The 1,543-nt window shown below is 50.4% G+C and overlaps 1 protein-coding gene across 1 annotated transcript in view; it reads right to left on the minus strand.

Moving 5' to 3' along the window:
* CRISPLD2 (cysteine-rich secretory protein LCCL domain containing 2) overlaps window positions 1-1,543 on the minus strand; it is a 105,894-nt gene that overhangs the window by 38,722 nt on the left and 65,629 nt on the right. The window contains exon 12 of the mRNA XM_011928058.1: window positions 6-78. Coding sequence (XP_011783448.1) covers window positions 6-78 — 73 coding nt within the window. The remainder of the gene's footprint in view (window positions 1-5; window positions 79-1,543) is intronic.

Raw genomic sequence — 1,543 nt, forward strand, 5'->3', positions numbered from 1 at the left:
CTTACCTTGGGCAGTGAGTCGCTGGCTTTTCAAAAGGGCACAGCTGTGCAACGGTGGTGTAGCAGTCCAAATCCTGCACTGTGAACAGGAACAAGGGGGAAAGGGTCAGGTCCCAGCATGCCTGGGCCTCAGGCTACCAGGCTGTGAAATGGGCCACTAGACTACCAGGGCCTATGGGTTCCCTGGGCTCTTGAACAGAGCTGGGACTAGGACCCAGCAGGCTCCTCGTACCCCACCTAGGGGCACTCAAGAGATGAGACCAAACCCACGGCCTGCGTGTGTCTGCGGGTTAAGGGTGTTGTCACCCCCAGTGGTTTCTCTGTGGGGCTGATGGTGCTTTTCATCTGAATGGTGACTGTCTTATTTGGAAGCTTTTCTTGACTTGATCACCTTTGCTCCTCATAGCAGGTGTTACTCTGAGTACGCAGATGAGGAAATGGGATCCCAGAGAGCTGGGAGTGCCCCTGGAGGCTTCCCAGGACTGAGGTGGGAGCCCAGGTTTCCAGTGCCTGCTCTAGAGCTCTTGCTGACGTGCCACCCACCTCCTGCTGTTAGTCAAGGCACATTCATCCCTGCTGAGGGGCGAGGGGCTTTTTTTTTCTCAAGGTCATTTGTTGTGTTTAAACAACAGAGGTAAGGAAACAGTTCTAATACTGGCCACCTGTGATCTTTGACAGTATGTCTTTATTTAGTACAGGGCTAGGTAAACTTTTTCTTTTTCTTTTTTTCTTTGAGACAGAATTTTGCTCTTTTTGCCCAGACTGGAGTACCATGGCACGATCTTGGCTCACTGCAACCTCCACCCCTGGGTTCAAGTGATTCTCCTGCCTCAGCCTCCCGAGTAGCTGGGATTATAGGCACACACCACCACGCCTGGCTATTTTTTCTATTTTCAGTAGAGATAGGGTTTCACCATGTTGGCCAGGCTGGTCTCGAACTCCTGACCTCAGGTGATCCACTCGCCTCAGCCTCCCAAAGTGCTAGGATTACAGGTGGGAGCCACAGCACCTGGCCTCTTTGTTTGAGATGGAGTCTCACTCTGTCGCCCAGGCTGAAGTGCCACGGCATGATCTTGGCTCACTGCAACCTTCACCTCCTGGGTTCAAGCAATTCTCCTACTTCAACCTCCCGAGTAGCTGGGATTACAGGTGCCTGCCATCACGCCTAGCTAATTTTTGTATTTTTAGTAGAGACGGGAATTCCCCATGTTGGCCAGGCTGGTCTCAAACTCCTGACTTCAGGTGATCCATCTGCCTCGGCCTCTCAAAGTGCTGGGATTATAGGCATGAGCCACCACACCCGACCAGGCAAACTTTTTTCTTAAAGGACCATAGAGCAAACATATTTGGCTTTGTGGTCCTTATGGTCAATGTCAAGATTAATCAATTCTGCTGCTGTAGTAGAGAGGAGCTATAGATGATGTGTGAATGAATAGGTGTAGCTATGTTCCAACAAGACTTTATTTACAAAAGCAGGCAATAGGCAGGATTTAACCCATGAGTCATCGTTTGCTGAACTCTGCTGGTCCAGTCTATCACTTGAA

This window comes from Colobus angolensis, unplaced genomic scaffold (assembly GCF_000951035.1).
Source record: "Colobus angolensis palliatus isolate OR3802 unplaced genomic scaffold, Cang.pa_1.0 Scaffold76, whole genome shotgun sequence".
NCBI classification, from domain to species: Eukaryota; Metazoa; Chordata; class Mammalia; order Primates; family Cercopithecidae; genus Colobus; species Colobus angolensis.